A 26,028-nucleotide genomic window follows, 5' to 3' on the forward strand; every position below is an offset into this window, starting at 1 on the left:
CATTTTAATAATAATAAAAGTACTGATCTTGGGGGCTGGAAAAATAGCATAGCGGGTAGGGCGTTTGCCTCGCACTTGACCAACCCAGGTTCAATTCCCAGCATCCCATATGGTCCCCTGAGCACCGCCAGGAGTAATTCCTGAGTGCAGAGCCAGGAGTAATCCTTGTGCAATGCCAGGTGTGACCCCCCACACACAAAAAAGAAAAAAAATAGTATTGATCTTCACTTATGTAGTTTCTGTGCATTAACTTTCAGTTGATTTTAAACTTCTAAGAGGAGAAATGGGAATAAAAATAGTGAATTTTATTATGATGATTAAAATATTCTGTAACTAGAGAGTGATGATGCTTGCATAGCCATCACTAAGTCATGAGAATGACTTAATTCTAAACACTATGATGAGTTGTGTATATATGTATCTATATATATCTATATATTTGATTATATAATTACTATGTCTCCTGCATGTAGAGGCTGTGGAGATAGTACATTGGGCAAAATCTTGCATACCTCTGAACTAGGCTCTATTCTGGTACCACATGTGATCCCTTAAGCCCACTAGGAGTGATCCCTGAGCACAGGGCTAGGAGTAAGCCCTGAGCACTGCCAAGTGTGGCCCCCAAACAAAAAAGAAGGCAAAGAAGGTGGTAGTAGAGGAAGAAAAGGAGAAGAATAAGGAAAGAAAGAAAAATGTACATTATTGGTGAAGCAATGGATATTGGAACGTTGTATGAGTGAAACCCAGTTGTGAACAACTTTGTGACTATTCATCTCATGGTGTTTTAATTTTAAAAAAAGAAAGAAGGGAGAAGGAGAAGAAAATTGTCCTCTACTATTGCCTCATAGAACTGAAGAGATAAATATAATAATGATTGTAAAACACCTAAGACCTGACACATAGCAAGTGATCCATAAATATTGACAATTAAAAGAAAAAAAAGCATGTCTTCATCAGTCACACTAATTAATGGCTACTTTACATTTTCCACTATCCATACAATTAATTTTCCATATGGTGAATTGAATGTGTTTGTGGGGAATGGTATTACCTAAAATCTCTTAAATAGACATTTCAATGGAATTATGTATGAGGAAAGGGTATCTTGAAAAGCAAAATAAAGAAATACATTGACATTCTGATACAAGATTCACTTTTTCATATGACCATAAACACACACAAGAAACACATTGAGAAATTCAGCTTAATGAGCATACTTTTTGAAAAGACCTATGAGTGTTTAGTCACTGTTTAAAAATCAAACTTTCTGAGATTGGATTTATAATTGAGTGGTAGCACAATTCAAATTTATGTGGGGAGTTTTTTCTTCCTCCCTTTTCTAAAGGTGTTTATATCTAGTCCTAGTGGTTAAGAAATGATACACTGTTCTTCTTCTTCTTCTTCTTCTTTTTTTTTTTTTTGCTGGTACTGGAAGCTACTTCCCAGCAAATTATCAGGAGAAATTCAATGGAGACCCAGGGGCTTAGGGGACCATGTGATTTTAGAGATTATAGCTGGACATTATACATGTAAAATCTGTGCTGTCTCCCCAAACATTTACAAGGTCCTAAGCAAAATAATATTTTGGAACTAGGATAAGGAGTATATATATATATATATATATATATATAGAGAGAGAGAGATTTGAATGTATACCATGTATTATGAACTGAAATGAGTCATGATTTTTGTCATTTTACTAACGTATGACATCTAAGATCAAGTATAGACCCAGAATCCCATATTTCTTGGAAGGAAAGTGAGAGAAAACCCTGAAATTAACCTCATTTTTATTCAACATAGAGAAGCTAAAATCACTAATACTCAATATTTATTGACTTCCTTCTGTATGTACAGGTAGACATTCATCTGTACTCCTGAAAAAATTATAGAAGTGTTCGATCATAAGAAAACAATATGAACTGGATAAGATTAGTCACATAAAAATGGATTTTTTTCTGATAAGCACATATATGTATATACATATATATATGCAAGTATAATCATGAAAAGGATTAGGAGGACTTATTAACTGGGGAAAGAGGCAAAAGATGGAGGGGGAAAATAAGCAACAATGTCACTGAGTCGAAAATAAAGGCAACTTTGAGAAAAAATAAGATTAGAAATAGTAATAGGATATGTGAACCACAACCGCAGCTACAAACCCTAAGAACAGATCAAAATTATATTTGGTATGCAGATACCTGTGTGTCATCTATTCTTGACTTACTTTATGATGAGCTATCATGAACATGAGTATAATTAGTCATCTATAAATATCAACCTCTGAAATCAGCATGTTTCTATATGAATACTTATGCATGTTGAGATATGTAAATATTTTTAAAACTATATTTTCAAACACACATTTTAGATAAAATACATTTGGTATAAAGTTTCTTTAAAAATTGTGGGCTTTTTGAATTGCCTTAGGTAAGAAAAGAGTCAGAGAGATAGCACAGTAGGTATGATGATTGCCTTGCACACTGCTGATTTGGGTCCGTTCCCCAGCACTGCATATGGTCACCTGAGCCCTGCCTCTGAGTACAGAGCCAGGAATAAACCCTGGTCACCATCAGGTGTGCCCCACCCACCAAAAAAGGAAAGTGAAAAGAGGCTTTTGGATTTATCTTTAGCTTCATAATCATTTTATGGCCTGGCAAGCTATTCAATACCCCAAACACAGTAACAAAAAGTCTCACAATGGAGACGTTACTGGGCCTGCTTGAGCAAATTGATGAACAATGGGAGGACAGTTATTTAAACTTTAATGCAATAATCTCATTTCCATTCAATTAATCTTTCTGAAAAATCTACTAAGCTTTTTAGATGGACAAATGTAATAAAATGCACAATAACTAGACATCTTCAGTGTTTGGAACCCTGAAATCAAATGGAAATAGAACTTTAGTTGGAAGATAGCATGATCCAGGGCAGGATTTTTAATGGACCAACAACTTCAAAAACAAAGTCTCTGTAAGCTTCAACTCACTTCTCTATGAAGTGGAGGATAATTTCTACCCAGAAGAGTCACTGTAAAGATAAAGAGAACAGTGAATTAATAGTGCATTATTATGGCAGCATAATAGCTGCCATTAGTCTAAAATCCAAGAAAATGCATAGCCTTTTATATTTCAATTTAGGAACCAAGATTAAAATAGTATTAATGTCTGGAACGATAGCACAGCAGGTAGGGCATTTGCCTTGCATGCGGCCAACATGGCCAACCCAAGTTCAATTCCTCCGCCCCTCTCGGAGAGCCCAGCAAGCTACCGAGAGTATCTCGCCTGCACGGCAAAGCCTAGCAAGCTCCCCGTGATGTATTCGATATGCCAAACACAGTGACAAGTCTCACAATGTTACTGGGCCCACTAGAGCAAATTGATGAACAACGGGAGGACAGTGACAGTGACAGTGATATATCAGTATACATATGTGTGTGCATGTGAATATGGTATGTGTGTGTATATATACATATATATAAAAATATATTTCAAGAATACAGTCTCTGGATCATGGCCAATTAATGAGCTTATTTGGTGCCAGAGGCAGTTCATGGATGTGACTGCTAGGCTTCCAGAAGAACAGGGAGATGGGTGGGAGGGGTGAGGTAGATCATTTCCGGCTCCATGAGAGCCTGGAGATTTCAATCACAAAACCCACATATCTTAGTTTTTCAGCAGATCAATTTCTGGATGAGGCTCGTTTGGGGCTCACTTCTGACTATACTCAGGGATCACTCCTGGCAAGCACTGTACGCCTTATGGAATACCAGGAATAGACTTCAAGCAAGGCAACCTCCCTACTCACCATACTATATCTCCAACCTCAGAATTTCCCTTTTTGTAAGAACTGTGATGCAACTGATATCCTGTTGTGGCAAGTACTAGCTTTTACTCTCAAATAATGAAATGAAATGCGTTTGGAATTTTGGGGACACCTAGTGATCAATCATTTAATTATGCTATTAAGGATTATATATTTTATTTATTCATTTATCTATTGAGTCACCATTAGATACAAAGTGACAAAGTCGTTTATGATATGTTTTCAATGGATTAGGTATTTTAGACCAACAAGATATACACGTATATTTCCCAACTTTATTAGAGAGCTTCCCTTTCCTTCCCTTCCCTCCCCTCCACTCCCTTCCTCTCTCCTTCTCATGGACATCCTGGCATCAGGGTGGAGGAGGGCCCCAAAGACACAATGGCTTCTGGAGCTTTGCACCCCATTACAGGGGAGTTGCAATATAGTGATGATTGGTTCACATCCTCTATATATATTCTTTCTTTTGTTTTGTTTTCTGGACCACACTCAGCAGTGCTCAGGCCTTACTCCTGCCTCTGTATTCAGGAGTCATCCCTTCATCTCTTTTCCTTTCCTTGCCTTTTATTTTTTTTCCACTTTCCCTTTCCCCTTCCACTTTGCTTTCCTTCCCTGCCTCATCCAGCTATGCTCTGGGTCTGCTCCTGACTCTGTGCTCAGGGATCTCTGCTATATGTTTGGGCATCAGATCATGGTGTTGAGGATTCAGTTAGGGTCCACCACTTGCCGGAAAAGGGTCAGAATAGTACAGAGTTATAGTTATAGTACCCCTGTACTGTATCTCTCCAGTCCAACATTTACTTATTTTTCTAACTATCTATTGGCATTGTGTAGTTTAGTTAATTCTCATTGATTTAAAACATAACTCTTGAAAATTTGGAAACACAGTGTTTAGACATTAGTCAAGAAACTTATTGTGTAGATGTTTGTCAGGCATCTCTCATATACATTAATTATTACTGTTTCTTATTAAACAAATTATTGTAAATTGTTGGGCCTATGAAATAGGGTCCCTGTTTGAGAATAGAAGTGCCTTTCATAATTCTTGTAAGGTATCCTCTCAGTAACTTTTGTGTATGTGTGTGTGTGTGGGGGGGGGTAGGGGTCACACCTAGTGGTACTCAAGACTTACTCCACTCTATGATCTCAGAGATTATTCCTGGTGGGGTATTGTCTCTGATATGGAATGCTGGGGAATCAAACCTGGGTTGAACATGTGCAAATCAAGCTCCTACTTGCTATATTATCTCTCTAGTCCACAATCATTTATTTTTATAGATATATTTTAGACATTCTCTACATTTTTAATAAGCATTGGTGAAGTCATATGTTTTTAAAAATATTGTTTTGGTTTTGGGGTCACACTTGTTGATGCTCAGGGCTTACTCCTACCTCAAGAATTACTCTTGGGGCTGGAGCAATAGCACAGCGGGTAGGGTGTTTGCCTTGCACATGGCCGACCCAGGTTTGATTCCTCTGTCCCTCTCAGAGAGCCCAGCAAGCTACCGAGAGTATCCCGCCTGCATGGCAAAGCCTGGCAAGCTCCCTGTGGAGTATTCGATATGTCAAAAACAGTAACAACGAGTCTAATAATGGAGACATTACTGGTGCCTGCTCGAGCAAATTGATAACAATGGGAGGACAGTGCTGCAGTGCTACTCTCAAATAAATCTTCCTGATTAAACAAGAATTTTAAAGTGGTGGTTTAAGTAGATATTCCCCAAATTTTCCAATGAAAATTACGTACTATTAATATACTAGTTTCCTAAGCTAGGATACACAGACCATCTGGAATTGTATTTAAAATGGTATATATTGGTAATTTTCTTGCAGATAAAGCTCCTTGAATTCTTTTATTTTTAAAACTTTTTTTTTGGGGGGGTTACACCTGGCATTGCACAGGGTTTACTCCTGGCTCATGCACTCAGAAATTACTCCTGGCAGTGCTCAGGGGACCCCTTATGGGATGCTGGGAATTGAACCCAAGTCAGCCATGTGCAAGGCAAACACCCTACCCGCTGTGCTATCGCTCCAATCCCCCCTTGAATTCTTTAAAGAATTCACACAAATTAACCCACCACAAAAATAGCGTAGAAACAACTCTTAAATATAAATTCCTCATAGGCTTGGTTACTTCCTGTTGTATTTTCTCTAGCTTAAGTGTTCTTAATTCTTTCATCAGAAACCCTATTTGCCATCTACTGTTTCCCAACTTCCCCCAGCTGATTTGCTTCAAAGATAATCTATGTACCTTTTGTTAATTTTCCCTTCACAAGTTCCCCTACCACCACTGCACCTTCTACACCTTGCCTAGAAATATCACTATTTTCCGTAGCTTTCTTTCATAACTTCTGTTTTATCACTCTAATCAACACTGTGGCTCTTCTTTGATTCATAAGTACTTGTAGACCCAAAACTGATTTTAAGCATGTTAATGAAGCTATAACCAATCCTAAGATGGAAAGTCTAACTTTTAGAGTGAGCCACATGTTTTACATATGCTATATTCTTTTTTCTTCCTCTTAAATTTTTATTAGTGAAACACCATGAGGTACAGTTGTAGACTTACAAATTTTTGTGCTTGGGTTTCAGTTATACAATGATCAATTACCCATTCCTCCACCAGTGCCCATTCTCCACCCCCACCAATTCCAGTATCCCTCCCACCCCCCATCTCCCCATCCCACCCTGCCTCTGTGGCAGGGCACTCCCTTTTGTTCTCCCTCTCCTTTTGGGTGCTGTGGTTTGCAAAAGAGGCATTGGGTGGCAATCATGTTTGGTCTATAGTCTACTCTCAGCATGCATCTCCCATCCTGGGCAGATCTTCCGAACACCCTTTGTTTGGTGCTCCCTTCTCTATCTGAGCTGCCTTTACCCCTAGAGTGTGCGGCTGGCCTCCAAGCCATGGAGTGAACCTCCTGGTATTTATGACAACTATTCTTGGGGGTTAGTTTCCTATTTTGTTACTTTAAGTTCCCCAGATGAATGCAATCTTTCTATGTCTGTCCCTCTCTTTCTGGCTCATTTCGCTTTACATATGCTATACTGTTAACACTTTGAAACCACCCTCTACGTAGATTCATTATAGTGCTCTTCTCACTGATATACAGGTAGAAAGCACTTTGCTTTAAGTCAAGTGGTAACAGAAACTAATTGTCTCAGAAACAGTTTTTTGTTTATAACTTATTGTTTCCATTTACCATATGCTTTCTAAGAAAAAAATAGAGTAGCCATCAGGCAGCAATTATGTAGACATCGTTCCTTACCAGACCAAGTGTCATTAAAATCAAATATTTGGGATCCAGAGAGATAGTACAAGAGTTAAGGTTAAAGTTAAGAGTTAAAGTTAACACTTGCCTTGGGTGAAACTGACATCAGTTAAATTTCTGGGGTCGCATAGGGCCCCATAGGTACCATTAGGAGTGATCCCTGAGCACAGAGCCAGAATAAGTATCTCCAGGTGTGACCCTCCCCCAAAACAAAATGAAAATAAAAAACAAAGTATTTGGTTTTATTCATAAGTTTCAGAACTGAGTGTTCTGCTTAGAGCAAAAGAGGTACACAATTTTACTTGAAATGAATAAATTGAATGAATAGCTATAATATTTCAGACATTAATCATGTTTTGGGAGTAAGCCAAATTATTTTACAGCCAAAGAAACAGTCTCAAGCGAATTAAGTAACTTTTAAGATTGCATGACAAAATCCATGACAAAATCATTTGATAAAGACGTATTTTACTTTCTCCAGAGAGTGTAGGACTTAAGGAGTCTACTTTGCATGTGGCTAACTGCAATTCAGTCCCCAACACCACATTTGGTCCTGCATCACAGCCAAGCATAATCCCAGAGCACAGAGTCAGGAGTAAGCCCCCAGCACCACAGAGTGTGGCCCTATTCCTTCTCCCCTAAAGAAAACCAGTGTTTTGCTGATACTCTAAAATTCTTGTTCTTTCTACTCACCATAACAATGAGTACCTTTTATAATACTAAAAGAAACTTAATATAAGGGACATATATTATAAATATTTTGGAACACTTTCAATAAATAATAAAATTTAAATTATAAATCAGACATAGATTTTTTCCCTGATTAAAAAAAAATCCAGTGTGAGTACTCGCCTTGCAATCTACCAAACTCCGTTCAGCCCAGGCACCACATCTGGTTCCCTAGCACTGCCGGGAATGATCTTGAAGCAGAGTCAGGAATGAGTCCTGAGCAGAGCTAATGTGCCCCTCTCTCCAAAGTAAATAAAAACAACATTCCAGTGTAACCCACAAATACTATAAATTTCTATAACACCTATGTTAGAATGCAAATTATCATGCCTTTTCTCTCAAATAGCAAATATTCAGACTATAAATTTAAGCATTAAGTATAAGCTATTTCAGATAGATTTATCATACACATTGTCATGTTAACAAATTCTCAGAAAAATTATCATCACTATTAAATATTTCTTATGGAATTTCTAATCCGATTATTTCTATAGTTAATATTTACTTTTCATTAAATTTGACCTAAGTTAATGATTTATTTATTTTTCTTGATTAACAGGCTCTTTCATGTTTGTCTCATTTAGAATTATGCACTTAATATTTTAAAGTAAAAAGGGATGCATATATGTAGCGTAGTATGACTACTACTCATAAATACCCCAGGTGACATACTTCAAAGTTACTCTCTTAGACAGTTTTCATTTATTTATTTATTTATTTATTTATTTATTTTTTCCAAAGCTTTTTATGACTGATTTCAGTCATACAGTATTCTAACACCCATCCCTCCACCAGTGTTAAAGTTTCTAGAACATGCAATTGAACAAAATGTTAAACAGTGTCAATTTGACTTGCACAATTTTTTTCAAAATTTTACCATTTAAAAATAATTTGATCATTAACTATAATCTAAGAACAAGTGAGGAAAGAAGTTGAAGATTTAATTTTATCTTGAGTATTTTTTTAAATGCTACTATCATTATGGAAGCATAATGCAGAAAATATACAGGCAACCTTTATATTCTAAACCAAAATCTTCTGTAATATTTAAATAAATCATTTGAAAATTTAGTTTAATCATATTTTACATAAGTGACAATATTAGAACTGTGGGTTAATATTTGTAATACGTACATGTTATTTTTAATACATGTAATAAATACAACATTTTATTTGAAATACATTGAGTTCAAAGAAAAAGGATATGATTTCAATAGAAACAAGGAGGCTCTTGACAAATCACATGATTATCATCAATTTTATATAAACAGATGCTTTTCATTTAACATTATAATCTGTGGACTTACCTGGTGTTCTGAGCGCTTGACTAACAAAAAACCTTCAAAGTATAAGGGGAGAGCGGTAATAGTTAACCTTTCTTGGAAGATTCTGCGAGGTGCTGGTTTGGGGGGCTTCTTAGCCATCATACCCTTAAGTTGGTATGTGATTTTAGTTTCAATTACTCACGTCTCAAGCAAAATGAGATCTCTCCTGTATGAGAGGAAACGAAGACTGCTCAAAGAGGAAGTCCCAACTCGAGTTTAACCACTACTACCAACAAGACACACACACACACACACACACACACACACACACACACATTTAGTTTTAATTTCTAGATGAGGTAAGAAAGAACAGACTTAGACCAGATTAAAAAGGGCAATCTCTGAATAAACTACATGAAAGTAGTAGAAAAATAAACAGAAAGTAGTAGAAAAATAAACAGAAGATTAACATCACAGAAAGATGAAAGGAATAGATGTGTGTGGAGGTTATGAAATTTAGAGGAGACACAAGTTCACATTTAGTTTTCTTTCGCTATGTTTTGTTTGTTGATATTCAGTTTTTGAAATCCCTGGAAGACGTGACTTGAATGAACTCTACATCATTAAAATTACTTCATTTGTTAATTTTACTCTTACCAATTCTGCTGTAAAACTTGAGTCAAATGTTTAGAAAAAATAACTCATCTTGCACTCATTTTGATAGCTCACTAAGTAGAAATCACTTTGATGTAATTTTCACTTTTTTCCTCTATAGATATTGCACGGCTGCTTTCAGATCTCTTTCTGGATCCAGAAGGGTTATACTGCATTCCAACTGAGGATCTATGGCACCCCTGAGACTCAAGGGGTAGGAGGTTGATCCCCAAATCTAGCAAATCACAGGGACATAGATGTGTGACCTCTTTGTGGAACTGTAAAATAATTGCCCATTTGACCCAGGAACTCACCTCGGTCTTCCCAACTCTGGTAATCTTCACTGTGGTTCAGAGGAAGCTGTAAATCTCTCAGGTACTTCTTTATATCTGGCAGCAGTGCTAGTTTTAATAGCAACTAGAAAGTCCAGGAAGGGAGATAATGTGTAGAATAGAGAAGATATAACTCGCAAATTTGTAATTTGAAATTCATTCACTTCAAGCTCCAGATACACGGGATTAGGTTTCCATTTTTCTTCCTCTTCACTGTTTAATACGCAGTAGTTCTTTAGAGAATGAGGCATTGTATATTCATTTCAATCCCTTCTAGCATGCCATTCTTTATTGCAGAGGTGAAAAAGCTAAAAACTAAACTTCCCAGACAACTCTGCAGCTGGAGTTGAGATCCATTTAGAATTAGCAAGGTTTAACTAAAAGCTGTCTTTGATTTTTCTAGAAGCAAGGCTTAACTAAAAGCTGTCTTTGATTTTTCTAGAAGCAAGCATGACCTATAGACCTTGGATTTTTCTGTTGATGTCACTAGACAAAGACTCAAGGATCCCATGATTAGTTTCATGGGTGTTGATAAGCAAGGCCTAAAATATCACTTTAATGATTCCTATCATGAACAGTTTGGTGTGTTTCTGGAGCCTGCTCACAGAGATTTTAATTTGGAGTGTTATCATTTACATGTTAGTATTGTAATTGCATTGGTTCTTGACTGTGCAGTGTTAGTTTGGTTTTAGTGCTATCAGCATTAGTGTTAGCTTCCCAATTTCCCATTTTTTTCCTCACATTCAGTAACTGGTTCTTTAGCTCCCAGTTCTTTAGTACGTCTTTGGAAATCATTCCTGGAAACCTAAAACATTTCTACATCCAACTCAACATTTGTGTAAACTATTAGTAGATTTTCTTGAGTTTAAACTACTTATCATGAATTCTGGTCTATGCAACTGACCCCTGATCAAAACAATTCCCCACTGTCCATTGAAGGGCTTCCTAAAATAACTCTATCAGGTCCCAGGAGGAGTGTGGGAAGAATATGGAGGTGGGGAGAGCAGAAGAATCTACAGAGCAATTAGGGAATGCTTCTATTTGCTACTATTTTTTTTATTTTGTTTTTGTTTTGTTTTTTACTTAAAAGGGACTGTAGGCCAAATAAGTTTGGGAAACTCTTGTCTATAGGAATAAGTGAGGACATTTAAGGTGTCCCATTATATAGCTTCATTTTGCAAATATGCGCTCTTCATATCATGATTGGGTTTCCGTTATATAATGTCCCAATACCCATCCTTTCACCAGTGTATATTTTCCACCTGCAATATCCCCCCACTTTCTCTCCTGTCTGCCCCAACCCCTCCTACCTTTTTTGGCAAGCACTCTCCTCCTCTCCTCTCCTCTCCTCTCCTCTCCTCTCCTCTCCTCTCCTCTCCTCTCCTCTCCTCTCCTCTCCTCTCCTCTCCTCTCCTCTCCTCTCCTCTCCTCCCCTCCCCTCCCCTCCCCTCCCCTCCCCTCGCCTCCCCTCCCCTCCCCTCCCCCCCTCTTCTCTTTTTCCTTTTGGGCAATATGATTTGCAATAGAGAAAGGTTATCATAAATACCCCTCTACCTACTTTCAACACTCAGTTTTCGTTCAGAGTGATCATTTCTTTTTTTTTTCTTTTTTATTAGTGAAACACCATGAGGTACAGTTGTAGATTTACAAATTTTTGTGCTTGGATCTCGGTCATACCACGATCAAATACCCATCCCTCCACCAGTGCCCATTTTCCACCACCAGGATAATATCCCTCCCCCCCCATCCTCCCATCACCCCATCCCCCCCCTGCCACTGTGGCAGGGCATTCCCCCCTGTTCTCTCTCTCCTCCTGGGCGCTGTGATCAGCCAAAGAGGCATTGAGTGGCGAACATGTTCAGTCCAGTCTACTTTCAACTTGCATCTCCCCTCCTGGGAGGATCCTCCAAACACCCTCCACTTGGTGTTCCCCTTTCTATCTGAATTGTCCTTTCCCCTAGAATACCCAGCTGGCCTCTAAGTTATGGAGTAATTCTCCTGGTGTTGCTCTCAGCTATTCTTGGGTATTAATCTCATATTTTATTATTTTATATCCCCCAGATGAATGCTATCTTTCTATGTCTATCCCTCTCTTTCTGACTCATTTCGCTTAGCATGATACTTTCCATATTGTACCACTTGTATGTAAAGTTCATGACTTCATCTTTTCTAAGAGCCACATAGTACTCCATTGTGTAGATGTACCAAAGTTTCTTTAACCAGTCATCTGTTCTTGGGCACTCAGGTCTCTTCCAGTTTCTGGCTACTGTAAAGAGTGCTGCAATGAACAAACAAGTGCAGATGTCACTTCGGCTACACGTTTTTGCCTCTCAGAGTGATCATTTCTAACTATTATTGTCATACTGGTCCCTTCTCTATACTAACTGAAGTTTGAATATTTTGTTGTTGACAAAATTTTAGAAGCACTGAAATTTACAAACTCTCAAATATTGTGTCATATAAATACTATTTAAAATAATTTCATATTTTTTCTCATTATAAATTATAAACCTTTAAAAATTTTAGACTATACATAAAGTTATAAAGAAGAAAATGAAAAATCACATGTTAATCCATTTTTGGTATCTTTTCATGTATTTTTTAATATAATATATCTACAACAAATTTTCATGCCAATGAATATATATTTTTACATTACTTAAAGCCTTGCTCAGCCATCAGTGAAATTTTTTTTTATTTATTTTTTTTATTTATTGAATCGCTTTGGGAAAAGTTACAAAGCTTTCAGGTTTAGGTCTCAGTCATGCAAATATCAATCACATTTCCCTTTACCAATACTTATTTTTCACCACGAAGAACCCCAATAAACCCCCAACCCCCAAGCCCCAATAGCCATCAGTGAAATTTAAGTTTTTATAGTTAGAATTTTAACATTGAAATACATTATTTTTTAAAATATGAATGTGTTTTCAATGAAAAACAGGATCATTTTTATGAGCTAAGATTTATGTTCACTAGAAACAAACTAGCACAGTGGGTAGGGCATTTGCCTTGCACACAGCCGACCCTGGTTTGATTCCTCTGTCCCTCTCGGAGAGCACGGCAAGCTGCCGAGAGTATCCTGCCCGCATGGAAGTGTCTGGCAAGCTCCCTGTGGCATATTCAATATGCCAAAAACAATAACAAGTCTCACAATGGAGACATTACTGGTACCTGCTCGAGCAAATTGATGAACAATGGGAGGACAGTGCTACAGTGCTACAGAAACAAACTATAGAATACAGTATGGAGACCCAGAGAATAGTACGTTTTTGTTGTATTTTTGTTAAGACAATTTATGTAATAGAATATAATTGCAATTAATAATCAAATGAGGGACTGGAGCAATAGTACAGGGAATATGCCTTGCATGCAGCTGACCCAGGTTTATCAATCTCTGGCATCACATATGGTCCCCCAATTTTCTAGTTGTGACCCGTGAAGTGAGGAGTAAGTCCTGAGCACAGCCAGATGTGACCCCCTCCTAAAATTTTACTCACATTGTGATTTTGGTTTGCATTTTCCTGATAGTTAATAATGTTTTGCACAAAGGTCTTTTATATTTTATATTGACATTTCAAGTTTCTCTTGCACATCATCAAGTTTGTTAAAGGAGTTTGTCTAACCTTGCACTGGTATTAGCATTTGTTTTGCATTTTGGAACTTTTGAATACCATTATCTTATGAAGTCACACTTGTCTTTTGTAAGAGTTTTGTGTTCATTTTGCAATTAGTGTTGTGATTGTTTTCTTTCTTTTTTTTTTTAAATATCTGATAAACAGGGTGAGACTAATCTTAAATATAATGGAATGATACGATGTTAAGCTTTGGGAGTAGAATTTAATAAAGATTAATTTTTAAGAGATGAGTACAATTTGAATATATTTTGTGTCATGATTTGTAGGTTTCTGAATGGAAACTATAAAGACCCTAAAAATTTACCCACTCGATATTTTGGGGGCGGGAGGGGGCTGGGGAATCATACATAATAGGACACATGTCAGTCAAGTTATAAATTTTATTTTTTAAAAAATTTTTATTAGTGAAACACCATGAGGTACAGTTATAGACTTAGTAGAAGTTATAAACTTTAAAATTGAGAACTCAATGCAGATCTTAAGGATCTGTCGTTAAGTAAAAATGCTTTTAGTGAACTTTGCTGCCACCTATCTTCATATTGTAATCCTACTTTATTAACTTAACAATTTCAGCCTATTTACTTTATTCTATATGTCCCTTTTTCCTTTCCTCTTCCTATTATTTGATGCTGATGTTGTGACAATGACCAGGAGTTTCATACATGCCTGACTGTGGAATTTCCACATTTTTCAGTGGGTCTTGCACCCTTCACTGTGATGCTTATCACAGTTTGTGCTCTGTTAATTGTGACACACATGCTTGCCAGGACTTTCTCTTACCAGACACAAATGTTATAGTTGTGGTGTTCATTAGGGTCACTGCAATGTTCACAGCCAGAGACTGTACCTCCAGCACTGGACTCATACATCATTTCACTTACTAAACTTACTAGGAATCTTGTTCCTTTTTGTGGTCCTACACACACCAGGCCACAGAATGGCTGCAAATCCCTTGTGTTGTCAGGGTCTGAGGACAGCATAGTTGCCAGGTTTGGATAGTAAAGTTGACAAGATTGTGATTGTGGCATCTGGGACACTAGGAATTTGAACTTGGGACTATATTTTTTTGGGGGGTGGGTGGGAGGGAGTACCATGTTGAAAGGCTAGGCATTCTCAATCCGTATTATTTATTCAGGTCCCAATTTACCTTTCTATCTAAGGCACATTTTTGAAAAAAGACTCCTTAGAATGAATGCAGTCACAGAGGGATCAACATTTGCATTAACTGAGTTAAAATAGTAAACTTAATTACAAATAAAACTCAAAGTTTTCATTTCATTTCATTTCATCATCCTGTTAATCGTCGATTGGCTCGAGCAGGCCCCAGTAACGTCTCTTTCATCCTAGCCCTGAGATTATATTCAGGGCTCTTTAGGAGAATGAGACCCATCATTGTTACTGGTATTTGGCATATTTGGTAGGCCACGGGGAGTTTGCCAGACTCTGCCCTGTGGGCAGGCTACATTCGACAGCCTGCAAGATTGTCCAAAGTAGGAATGAGATAATAAGATGTCGCGCGGCCGCAAATGCGGCCGCGCGGTTCCGGGATCTGGATTTTATAGTCTCTGAGTCTTGGCCGCTGATGGGATTACACGGCGCCAGGGGGCCAGGTGGTGGGTGTGACCCCCGCCTACTGGAATTTGGAGGATCTGGGTGGAAGATGCTCGACTCCAATTCGAGTAGGCTTGGAGGTCTCGGCCCCGGAACCCGCGTGGCTTTGTCCCTCTGCCAGTACCTTCAGGTGTGCGGAGAGTGGTCTCAGCATGGTGGTGGCTGGTCCTGGAGGTCTCTGGCTGCCGTAGCCCTGGCCGGGGCGGGGAGGAAAGCTCAACCCGCTCCCCTCCAAGGGACTCCGGGAAGGAACACCGATTCGCGGGGGCAGAGACTGCACTGCTCTCGTCCGGGATCTGGATTTTATAGTCTCTGAGTCTTGGCCGCTGATGGGATTACACGGCGCCAGGGGGCCAGGTGGTGGGTGTGACCCCCGCCTACTGGAATTTGGAGGATCTGGGTGGAAGATGCTCGACTCCAATTCGAGTAGGCTTGGAGGTCTCGGCCCCGGAACCCGCGTGGCTTTGTCCCTCTGCCAGTACCTTCAGGTGTGCGGAGAGTGGTCTCAGCATGGTGGTGGCTGGTCCTGGAGGTCTCCGGCTGCCGTAGCCCTGGCCGGGGCGGGGAGGAAAGCTCAACCCGCTCCCCTCCAAGGGACTCCGGGAAGGAACACCGATTCGCGGGGTAAACTTAATTACAAATAAAACTCAAAGTTTAAAAATAGATTTTTACTTCAGCAGATTTTATGTTGTAATAGTAACTAAATTTCTAGAACAGATTTATTTTTGGAATCAAGATAGTTTTTGCTGAATAAAATTTCTCTTAGAAAGATGTGAAAGAGAGGAGTACATGTTATAGAACACAGGCTTCTTCAGAATGGCAAAAGCAAACAAACAAATATACGTGTTCAAAGGAGAACCTGAGTTTGAGAGAACAAGCTTTCTTTCATTTTTCAAATGTCAGTAGTGGGAAGATGTACTCTTTTCACTTGTAAAGGGTATGGACAGAGCTACTAAATTTCTCTAGGATGTTTACAAAGAGTTGTCTTCACTGTGAGAGACTGCTTTGGGACTGGAGAGATAGTACAGCAGGTAAGGCACTTGCCTTCTCTGTAGCTAACTGGAGTTCCATTCCAGGCACCATATATGGTCCCCTGAGCCCCACAGGAGTAATCTCTAAGCACAAAACCCAGGTGTGACCCCCAACAAAACAAAACAAACAAAAAACTACTTTAAAATAATGTCTAATGTCTATTCGAATACAAAATTTAAAGTCTAAAGCATTTTTTACAATAGTTTTAATAACAACATTTTTATAAAGTCATAAGCAACTGAAAGTTTCTATTTTTCTTAAACTATATTTCTGGATGTTTTAGTACATACATGTTCACATTACCTAAGAAAGTGTTATAGTTGTGATTAAAAAAAACTCTTAAGAATCAGTTGTCAGAGTTCATGATTTTGTTGCATTTTTTGTGGGAAGGGGATCTGTAATGACAAATCTGGGTTGTAGAAACATTACTGAACTAACCACAGATGTTTTAGGCTATTAAGTTAATGGTGGGGTTATTCAATACAAGGACAGTTGCAGATTTAACTGCAAGTTTGAGAACTGTGGGGTCTGTGCACCATTTTGGTTTCCTAAAGAAAACTGAATTGTCTGCTTCATTTTCTCTCTACAACAAATCAGTTCTTTCCTAACATTTTCTGTGCTCTGAATTTTATTCAGGTATGTCATAGCATTTCAAGTTCCTGAAAATAACTTTGAGAATTACCATTTCCAGTAGAATCAGGAGAATTTTAACTGTCGAAAGAGTTAAAATTTCATGGACTTTTATATGAGTTAAGATAAATACACAGTGCCTGTTACATAGAGTTTCAGTAAATGGTATCAGCTAGTATTAATTAGAATGATGGTACTCATGACATTTAATTAGCCTGTGCTCTGGGATTTCCCACATGCTAAGTCTAACACTGTGCACCAAGGCTATTTAAAATCAGTAAAATCAGCAAACAATGGACATCTAAGCTATAATAAAAAAAATGCCATGGAAAATGCTAGTCAAATTCAAGTTTAACTTTCTTAAAAGTTCTTTTTTTTGAATTGTATGAAACTGAAAATTGTCTAGTTCTTGCTCTTGGAGAACCCGGTAGTCTACTGAGAGTATCCCGCCTGCATGGCAGAGTTTGGCTAGCTCCCCGTGACATATTCGATATGCCAAGACCCAGTAACAATGATGGGTCTCATTCTCCTGACCCTGAAAGAGTCTCTAATGTGGCACTTGCTAAAATCTCAGGGCAAGGACGAGTGGAAACATTACTGGTGCCTGCTCTGGGAAATCAATGAATAATGGGATGACAATGACAGTGACTTCTATAACTGTGCTTGCTAAAATTTCTGAGTGAGAGAGTATAGTGATTAAGTCTTAGAATATCTGAATTCATTCTCTGCCCTGACATTGAACAAGCTGGTGACTAAATAAGTCAAAGTTGGTAAGTGCCAGAACTTAAACTCTGTCCCAGTTCTATCCTCTATAAAATAGTATTAATCATCTCCCCTCATAGATATGTTATGTTGTAAGAGTTAAATATGGTCAATCATGGAGAGTATTCATTAAACAATTAGACACATATATATGCACTGGATAACAAATTTAGCTTTTACTACTGTCTTTTCTAAGTGTGTTAATCCAAATTATATTAATATAATCCAACAGGTAAAATTTACACAGGTCCAAGTATAAAATGTACATAATAATACCAAAAGTATTAGTTACTGAATTTTTACTATGATCTTAGCATTTCATTTAGGTCTTAAAAAGAATTATTTAATCCATATTTTAACAATCTTATTATCAACCCAAGTTACAGACAAGTGAATGGAGTAATACTTTAAAATGTTCCTGATGGGGGCTGGAGTGAGCACAGCGGGTAGGGCGTTTGCCTTGCACAGCCAACCAGTGTTCAATTCCCAGCATCCCATATAGTCCCCCCGAACACCGCCAGGAGTAATACCTGAGTGCCCGAACCAGGAGTAACCGCTGTGCATGGCCAGGTGTGACCCAATAAGCAAAAATAAATAGCACTGTAGCACTGTCCTCCCATTGTTCATCGATTTGCACCAGCGGGCCCAGTAACGTCTCCATCGTGAGACTTTGCTGTTACTGTGTTTGGCATATTGAATATGTCACAGGTAGCTTGTCAGGCTTTGCTGTGCTGGTGAGATACTCTGGGTAGGCTGTCTGAGAGAGGCTGAGGAATCAAACTCCTGTTGGTCGGGTCGGCCACATGGGCCACATGCAAGGCAAACGCCCTACCAACTGTGCTGTCGCTCCAGCCCAAGCAAAACTAAACTAAACTAACCTAAAATAAAATAAAATGCCCCTGCTGGAAGATTTAGTGGAATGTAGTAAAATCTAGCCTTATTTGATTTCCAGAGCTTAAATTGATAAGCCCTCTTCCATGTCAAAAAGGAAAAAAAAAACTGAGTAAAGAATTCATAAAGGGCGGCCAGAGGGATAGTACAGCAGGTAGGACCCCGCTTGCCTTGCACGCGAGTGACCGGGGTTCAGTCCCGGGCACCCCATACCGAGCATTCCAGGAGTACTTCCAGAAAACAAGAGCCAGGAGTAAGCCCTGGGCACCGCTGGGTGTGGCCCTAAAACCAGAGAAAATAAAAATTAAAAAATAACTTTTAAATGGCCTTAGTGGATTATTGCATTTGACAAAGCATTGAGTATTTAAAATATTAGCCCGACTCGCTTAATTTAATAAGCATTTTTTTAATCCCTTGCAATTTTGTGAGAAAAAGGGGGCAAACCGGCAGTGCTCAGGGCTTGTTTCTTGGCACTGCGCTCAGGAATCACTCGGGTGGGTGGGTGGGGGGGGACGGGACTCAGGGGGACCATATGGGGTGCCGGGGTTCCCGCCACTCCCTGGCAAATTTTAATGCACAGGACAAATTAGAGAATCAAGAAATGGTCAGATTCCCTAATGGTCTTCATAAGCTTTCTCATGTAATAATTATCTCCGAATCCCGGGTCCAAGGGGTCGAATCCCGGTCGGTCGCGCGCAAGGAAAGCGCCCTGCTCGCTTATACCAAGGCTCTGACCCCGTCTCCGACGTAATCATTTATCATCATCAGCGTCACCACTTAGAGTGACGTGAAAGGGCGCGGCGGTAGGCGCTGAAGGAGCTGGCCCTGGAAAACTGATCCCCTTTCCGGACTTCCGCCATCTCTACCTCGCATCAATTAATTTGCATCCCGACCACACTCTAGGCGGGCCAGAAGACCGTAGCAGCCAATGAAAAGCCCAGCTCCGTGCCCCGGCCTCCGTAGTGGACCGTGATAGGAGGAAGTCACTGGGCAAAGACGAGAGATGTCCAATACGGAAGGGGTAGGCGGGGCCAGCGGAAGGCGGGCTTAGAGTCCCGTAACGGCTTCCTCGTGAGCAGCGCGTCTGCGCATGTGCGGCTTGTTTCAAACTGCGGAGCGCGGGGCGCGGGAGGCTCGCGGGCCTGTGGGGTGTGGCGCTCGGAGCCCATGGCGTGTGCTGGGCCGCGCCGCCGGCAGGGTTCTGTGTGACCCGAACGGTTCGCTCAGTGCTGGAACTTCCTTGGGCCGCGTCCTGTCTGCGTTTCGGATCCAGATCGCTGGCGCCGGCCGAGCCGTATCGGAAGATGGCCGCGTCGGGTCTGGTAGGTGCAGATCCAGCCCTCGGGGCGCTAGAACTGGGCGCCCGACGCCGCCGCCGCCGCCGCCGGGGACACGTTGGGCCGCTGACGCGACGCGGAAAGTTCCGTGGGGGAAAGGTCGAGCCCCGAGGTGACCGCTGCCTGTAGCCAGAGTGAATTTTCTTGGCCCAGGTTTAAGCAAGCGACGGCATCCTTGTCCTCACGGCAGCTTGTAATTCTTTTCGGGGGTGGGTGGGGGTGGGGCTGTGGCCGGTCCCTGGGTCCTTCCGGTAAATTTCTACCCACCGAAGTCTGATTGACAGGCCTTCAAAGTGTGTCTTTGCTTCAGATTTCTGGAGAAGTCCGTGGTGCAGTTCTTATTATTGGTGGAGTCTTCAGAGAATGATGCGGTTAAAGGGTGCGGGCTGTGACGAGGTGGGGGTGGCAGTTCTTATTGGTGGAGTCATCAGAGAATGATGTGGTTAAAGGGTGCGGGCTGTGACGAGGTGGGGGTGCACTGCTGTGTCCGTGTTTCTGGACCCCCTCCCCACCCCCAGACCCCGATTCTTCTATCCGAACGTTGTTTACGGGCTCAGTCTCCTGCCTGTGCAGCTTCTATCAGCCCTCCCCAAGCGGAATTTAGTTATTTTCGGCCTTAGCAGGTGTCGAAGGGAAGGTGCCGCATTGATGAACAACCTTTGGTAGGACTCGGGTGGGTGCTTTGTTTTCCGCAGGGATGGAGAAAGGGCTGTGTTTACTGTGAGCGCGTGCATTGTTGGCATTGCGTCACGTCTGTCAGATGGAGCCCTGCAGCTGGTGCCACTGGAGGAAGGGGAGGGTGAGAGTTAGGTGACCTATCTTTAGAGCAGTTTTAGGTTCAAAGCGAAAATTAAAGGAAGGCAATGAGGTTTGCAGTACCCCCCTCCCCCCCCCTTTTAACCTTCACTGCCCCCATTGATAAATCTCTTTCCAGAGAGATGCTTTTGTTAAATTGATGAGACCACCTGGAGGCATCAGAATCCACCCATAGGTCATTGTTTACGCTAAATTCACTTTTAGCATTGCACATCACTTTTAGCACTGGACAGAGTGACACGAAGTCATCAGTTTAATTTCGCTGTCCTAAAAATCCTTGGAATTTGGACTTTTGCCTGTTCACCCCTCTCCCCTCATCCCACTGCCAGAAGGTACTATAGTCATAATCATGCAGTAGGAAGCTTTTTAGATGGACTTCTTTCACTTAGTATTTTCTCCTGAAGCATCTTTTATTGGTCGTGTGTGTCTGTGTGTGTGTGTCTGTGTGTGTGTGTGTGTGTGTGTGTGTATTGGGAGGTGGGGTTGGAGGGAGGGGGAGGAAGAAATTAGATTTTAAGTCTATGTTTAGGTTTATTAAAAAAAAAAAACTCTTCCAAAGTAGCAACATACCATTTTGCATTTTGGAGTGAATGAGTCTTTTTGTTACACAGCGGCATCAGCATTTAGAGTTCTTAGTGCCATATATTATGACCATTCCACTAGGTGCATGGCAGTTGTTTTATTTTGTATTTGCTTGATGACAGAGGATGTGGACTATTTTTTTTTTTTTAATAGTAAGCCTGTTCTTAGGGGATCTTGGACCATTCCTGGTGTTGTAGTACTTGGGTACGTGAGTGGGTTGCAGGGCACAGGCACCTGTTCCACCAGTGCCTGGGATCAATTGTAAGGACTCATACATGCTACACAAGTGCTCTAGTACTTGTGCCAAATTTTGAGCCCTGGAGCATCTTGTCTATGCTAATTTCTCCCTTTGTATATATCATTGGCAAGATCTCATTCAAGGTTTTAGGCCAGGTATTTTAAAATTTGTTTCTCACTGTTGAAGTTTTTTGTTTGGAGGTGCTTGGGCACCATGTGGGATGCCTGGCATTAAACCCACTTCTGCCCTGTGCAAAGCAAGTGCCCTACCTGCTGGACTATGGCTCTGACTCCTTACTGTTACTAGTGTATGTTTTCGGTAAGGATTCTTTTTTGTAAAATTTTCTCCCTGTTTGTGGTTCACTTACTACTCTCTCGACTAGTTTGTGTTTTTGCTTGTATAACCTTAGAACTGGCTCAAACCTTCTAATGTCTGCTTTTGTATCACAATCTATGTAAAAGACAAGGAAGAGAGGAATAGAGAAATTATTTTCAGCTATTCCTATAGTTTAGTGGTTCTTAACTGGGGTCAGAGAGGGGTGATTTGCCCCCTGAAAATTTTTTTTTCTGGTTATCCTGACAGGACAGTGCTAAGGGTACCTAGTATGTGGGCATCAGGGATGCAGATAAGAATCCTGTAGTGCATATGGTGGGTTCTTACACTGGTCCTAAATGTCAGTATTGTAGGATTTGAGACACCCTGCTATACTTTGTAATCACGTCTCTTAGCCGCAGAGTGGACGGAAATAAAACTACAACTAAAATTAACTAAAAAAATTATTTAAAATTGGCAAATTTTTAGTGTATTTATTTTGAGAAATTTTAAATGCATTCTTTTAACTTAGATTTAAGAGACCTTGTTTGTCTTTATTACTATTTGTTTCCTAGTGGGCCCCATTGGGTGATTAATATTTGTTGAGCAAATGGACTTATTTATTTATGTAAAGAGGAAAGCAGTATACTTTCTAGATTTCATTTAGGTTCAAAAAATGGTTCAATCTGCAAGTTTTGTAGATCTCTCAATACCTGTGTGTGACATTAGAAGAGTTGGCCTTGGAAGGTAGGTGATATTCTCAGGGGGTCACTACAGTGTTTGAAAATGCTGATTACCAAATGGAAACTTAAGTGCTTTAGTTAAGTTCCTGTCCAGTGACTTGTGTTGTTCTTGTTCTCCTACTTATGATAAACTCTTTTTACCCTGTGAGTCTCAGATAATGTCAGTTTTCCAATGAAGTAACTAATATTCTTTTTTTCAAAAAAGTATTTTGAAATTTTATTTCTGGTTTTGATAATTGCATTCTTTCGGACTGTTTTCTTTTTCATCTAAAGGCAGAATACAGATTCCACCCCAGCCCCCATTTTTTTTTTTTTTGATTTCTGCTATTTTATTTATTAACCCTGCAAGTATTTCTACTGAGAGTCAGATAATTAAGAGATTGGTCTCTATGCTTCTGGGGCCGTGGCCGTGCCGAAGAGCTGCTCGTGGTGGGTAGCTGGTGACCTCGGTCAGGTGTGAAGGACCGGCCGGAGCGCCGCCGCCCCCCCCCCCCCCCATGAGGTTTCAGTCGCGCCCCACCCCCAGCTCAGACCTGCTCTCCACAAGACTCCCATGCGGCCACCATCTTTCTTTCCAGAGAGGAGAGGGTGAATGTGGCAACACCCTTTCCCCTCCGGGCAGGCAAGATGGCGCGGATTATTGCATAGTCCATTCGCTTTTCTGCTCCCCCATTTTTTTTTAAAGCAACTTAAATGTCTGCTGATTCATAAATGCTGACCATATTTAAGACTGAGGTGATAGGATATTGTTATTGAGCTCTATGTAAGCAAAGTGGGTGTGCTCCTCTTTTTGTACCTTTTCTTTTAATGGCTCTGTTTTTATTCCTCCCCTCCACCCCCAGCTCTAGTCTCCTAGCTCTACATAGTTACGACTTTTTCTTGCACAGATCATATTCATTCCTCATCAGAACAAACACAGGCTGAACATACTTTATATTGCTGCTGTTTCATTTCTTTTTTATCATTATCGTGTCTTATTATTTTCAATCATCCAGGAATTTGTTAGTTTTCTCACACATGGTCCTTGCTTCTGTTCTTTTATTTTTTGCAATTTTATCTTTTATTATTTTAGGGAGATTTCCCTATAGGGAAAGGAAAGAAGTAGATACTGTTATGCAGCCAGTTTGAACTTTGAAAATTCCAGATAACTGGGATTTTGTTGATGGAAAACAAATGGAGGAAGGTGCAGTAAGATGAACAGAAATAGAATAAACCCCAGGTTAAGAAAGTATATTAGTAAACGTTGAGAATAGTAGATAGGAGATAGCTTTTCTTTCTTTGATTCTAAAGAGTTTTTTTTTAATATTATAATAGTTTAATGTTTGCTGAATACAGAAAGGACAGTCTTTCTGGCATAGTGGGATGAAATTATATTAGATCAGTGAAATTATGTTATATTTCAATGTATCGTTGTTCCCTAAAGAAATCAAATTGATGATTTACTTTTCTTTCAGGATCATTTAAAAAATGACTATAGAAGAAGATTCTGTCGACCTTCCAGGTGATTTTTTTTTTTTTACACGAAAGCTTTTAAGATGATCTTTATTCCCATATACAGAAGATCGGATTTGTACTTGTGGGAAAGGAAAACTATTACTTTTACCCAATGATCCTGTGCCCCCATTGATCAAGGATAGTGATCTTAGTTACTGAGCATTAACAGGGAAATATTAATTCAAGATGTGGCCAGAGGAAAAGAACTCCCCTTGATAAACAATGGATTAAGAAGAGACAGTATTGGTTTTACAAAATGTTAACTGTCAGCAAAGTACTATGTAGAATGGATTGACTAGTAATATTAAAAAGATGTAACTTGCTTGGTGGGCCTGAGAGAATGTGGGTTAGGTCATAAAAGAGCAATGAAGGACTTTTGTGGTGAGGGAACTGTTCAGTGTCTTGACTGACTGAAGTGATGATATAGGACTTAATGTACACAAACAGATAAAACTATGGAAATGAGTACATGTAGAGAAATCTAAGTAACAATTGTAGGTTTAGTAATATCAGCATGCTGGTTGTAATAGTGTGTTGTGGTTTTGTAGATGGGGGAACTGGATAAAGTTAACAAGGAATTTATAATGACAACTACACTTGATCTTAGCCAAAAGGCCGAGGAGCGATAGCACAGTGGGTAGGGCGTTCGCCTCGCCTTACAAGCGGCCAACATGGCCGACCCGAGTTCGATTCCTCCGCCCCTCTCGGAGAGCCCGGCAAGCTACCGAGAGTATTCGATATGCCAGACACAGTAACAACAAAGTCTCCAATGGAGACGTTACTGGGCCCGCTCGAGCAAATCGACGATCAACGGGAGGGCCTTTATAATGACAACTACATGTGAACCAATAATTATCTTTGAATTAATGTTTAATGAAAATTAAGCAACTTTTAATGAAACTATATCAAGAATGCATTTGAAGACTTGTACAGGAGACTGTTACTTGTAGCTATTACAAGTTTTTGATCTTAGAGTGTTTATTAAAGAAGCATTTTAGAATTGATTACATTTGTTCAAAAAAGTTGATGGAGATATTGCAAAAGTCTGAAAATAGTTTTAGACATGGCGGTTCAGTCAAGTAACATAATTATTGAGAAAGATAGCGGCAACTATTTTCATACACTTCTGAAAACTCTTGGACTCTTGGACATAAAAATGATTTTTGTCCCAATCTTAAATGAACATTTGTAAATAGGTATATATCAAAATAGGTAGATTAATTAGTAAAAAATGTTTCTTGGAAATAATATTAACATTCACTTTCCTTTTGTTAGGGTACTTGACATTGATACGGAGAATGGTCGGAACATACTGGATATACTACAAAACTGTTTTGAAGAAAATAGTAAGGCCTGTTTCCGGAGTCACTTTGAGGGTTGGGATAGAGAAAAATATAAGTATATTAATGTGGAATGTAGACATAATGTTCTAGGTTTCAAATATATGTAAAATGTAGTCCGAGAAGTTTTAAGTATTCTACGAAACCTTCATGTACCTTCCAGTACTCAGGATAAAACTGGAGAAAGTAATTTGTTATTTTCTTTTTTTCTCCCTTAAACAATTTTTATTGAAGTACCAGGACTTGAGCTGGAGCGATAGCACAGCGGTAGGGTGTTTGCCTTGCACGCAGCCAACCTGGCCGACCCGAGTTTGATTCCTCTGCCCCTCTCGGAGAGCCCAGCAAGCTACCGAGAGTATCTCGCCCGCACGGCAGAGCCTGGCAAGCTACCCGTGACGTATTTAGTATGCCAAACACAGTAACAACAAGTCTCACGGAGGAGATGTTACTGGGCCCGCTCGAGCAAATCGATGAACAACGGGAGGACCGTGACTGTGACCAGGACTTACAATACTGTTATACTTT

At 39.9% G+C, this 26,028-nt stretch overlaps 2 protein-coding genes across 3 annotated transcripts in view; one reads left to right on the forward strand and one right to left on the reverse strand.

The window, feature by feature from the left end:
* Positions 1–9,360, reverse strand: part of STAP1 (signal transducing adaptor family member 1) — a 43,644-nt gene extending 34,284 nt beyond the window's left edge. For both annotated transcript variants that reach the window (XM_056111434.1, XM_056111433.1), the window contains exon 1: positions 9,134–9,360. In XM_056111434.1, the coding sequence (XP_055967409.1) occupies positions 9,134–9,253 (120 nt within the window). In that variant the 5' untranslated portion in view covers positions 9,254–9,360. The remainder of the gene's footprint in view (positions 1–9,133) is intronic.
* A 10,542-nt stretch (positions 9,361–19,902) lies between these two features.
* The window catches only part of CENPC (centromere protein C), a 44,467-nt gene continuing 38,341 nt past the window's right edge, over positions 19,903–26,028 (forward strand). The window contains exons 1-3 of the mRNA XM_056111405.1: positions 19,903–19,963; positions 24,124–24,170; positions 25,439–25,509. Of these exons, the coding sequence (XP_055967380.1) occupies positions 19,946–19,963; positions 24,124–24,170; positions 25,439–25,509 (136 nt within the window). The 5' untranslated portion in view covers positions 19,903–19,945. The remainder of the gene's footprint in view (positions 19,964–24,123; positions 24,171–25,438; positions 25,510–26,028) is intronic.

Source organism: Sorex fumeus, unplaced genomic scaffold, assembly GCF_029834395.1.
Source record: "Sorex fumeus unplaced genomic scaffold, SorFum_2.1 ptg000013l, whole genome shotgun sequence".
NCBI classification, from domain to species: Eukaryota; Metazoa; Chordata; class Mammalia; order Eulipotyphla; family Soricidae; genus Sorex; species Sorex fumeus.